The sequence below is a fragment of the Pygoscelis adeliae genome, unplaced genomic scaffold (assembly GCF_000699105.1).
Source record: "Pygoscelis adeliae isolate BGI_AS28 unplaced genomic scaffold, ASM69910v1 Scaffold124, whole genome shotgun sequence".
Lineage (NCBI taxonomy): Eukaryota > Metazoa > Chordata > Aves > Sphenisciformes > Spheniscidae > Pygoscelis > Pygoscelis adeliae.
The window spans coordinates 4,998,207-4,999,784 of NW_008824791.1; the positions used below are offsets into that span (position 1 = coordinate 4,998,207).

Here is a 1,578-nt window from a genome sequence, read left to right on the forward strand (position 1 = left end):
TCTTTCCCTCCTTTCCCCGCTGCCCTCAGCACTCCTGCTCCGACATCACCTAATGGGTCTTCATCCTCTGAGCACCCTCTTCCTCCATCCTCTTTTGGCAGGTCTGTCAGGCTAGCCTCATTCCTCTCCTTGCCACCATCCCTGTATTGGCAGCTGCAGCCGGCGTGATTATTTTGTTTCTCCTTTTTAGAAAGCAAGCTTCAGGTATCTACGAAAGAGAGCTCTGTGGAGATTGCTGGCGGTGCTGACACAGCCATTGAGTGCAAGATCGTGTTTGCCCAGAATAATTCTCATTTCACCGTTACCTGGTACCTCCTACCTCCTCCTCCGGCAGATGCAAACCCCCTGAAAATCATAAGGGCCCACTACAGCAGCATACTGGAATATGGGGCTGAGTTCAGCTCTCCTGCACAAAAGTCCCGGTTCCTGAGCCAGAGGGTGTCCAGCAACATTTTCTGGCTGCGGATTCTCTCTGCGAACCCCAGGGACGAGGGCAGGTACTACTGTGTGGTAGAGGAATGGCTCTGGCTGGTGGACGGCTGGTACAAACTCGGAGAGGGAGCATCAGGAAGGACCACGCTGGCGTTCAAGCTCCCAGGTGAGCAGTGGTTATCTCTCGCATAGGTGCTGCTGGAGGAGGTTGGACCTATCTGTGATGGGCCACCTGCCAGGCCACTCCTAAGCTGGCAGGGCTTAGGAGAATCATCGGCTCTGGCGTTGGATCTGAGACTTCGGGATGCAGGAGGTGTCAGTGCCTCTCAAGCAGAAATAGGGAATTAGGAGGATTTACCACATCCTCCCAAACCAACCAAGCTGGTATTCTTGCCACTAGCAGGTGATGTGTAATGCTTCGTAACAAAGTGAATCGAGGCATTTTCTTTTCCCTCAAACACATGGTGCACTTGGTCGGTTGTACAGTGCTGTGAATAGGGAAGTAGTCCTTTCCTGGTACTCCCAAGCATCCTGAAGCAAGAGACAAAGTTTTCCCTACCCTGCTGCACATAGCCACAGAGACCAAGACTGAATGCTCAGCTGCTCCCGCCTTGGGCACTGTGCTGCTGGGGTGCACGGTGGGTCTCACTGGCTCAGTTCTTCCCTCTCTCTCAGCATGACCTGGCTTATGGTTGCAGCCCTAAATAAAGTGGATCAGAGAATTCCAGCTTCCTAAATAGCTTTTGGTCCAAAGGATGCCTTATCACTTATTTGGAGGGGGAGGGAGGTATTACGGCAGAGGGTCATGAACAAAAGGCAGAGATGATGGGGGGGAAAAACACCCCAGGGAGAATGTGTCACAGGAGCAAGGGGGCCTGTGGGTGTCCTGCCAGAGGCTCTTCCAAGAGGCCATCCCAATCCCCCATGGTTCGCTCTGGAAGATTTCCATCAGCCTGCAGGCGCAGTCAGGAGCATTTATATGGCAGCGCAACACCACAACGTCTCTTTCTGCTTGCCTCCTACCCTAGAGCACGAACTGCACCTGGAGAAGACCAACGGCAGCATCTCGGTGAGGGAGGGCGAAGAGGTGACACTGCACTGCCTGCTGCAGGGCACCCGCCTGCCCACTGCCCACCCCTCGGCCAC

General features: G+C 54.2%; 1 protein-coding gene across 1 annotated transcript in view; it reads left to right on the plus strand.

The window, feature by feature from the left end:
- CD101 (CD101 molecule) overlaps nt 1–1,578 on the plus strand; it is a 16,932-nt gene that overhangs the window by 12,337 nt on the left and 3,017 nt on the right. The window contains exons 7-8 of the mRNA XM_009323953.1: nt 191–598; nt 1,461–1,501. Coding sequence (XP_009322228.1) covers nt 191–598; nt 1,461–1,501 — 449 coding nt within the window. The remainder of the gene's footprint in view (nt 1–190; nt 599–1,460; nt 1,502–1,578) is intronic.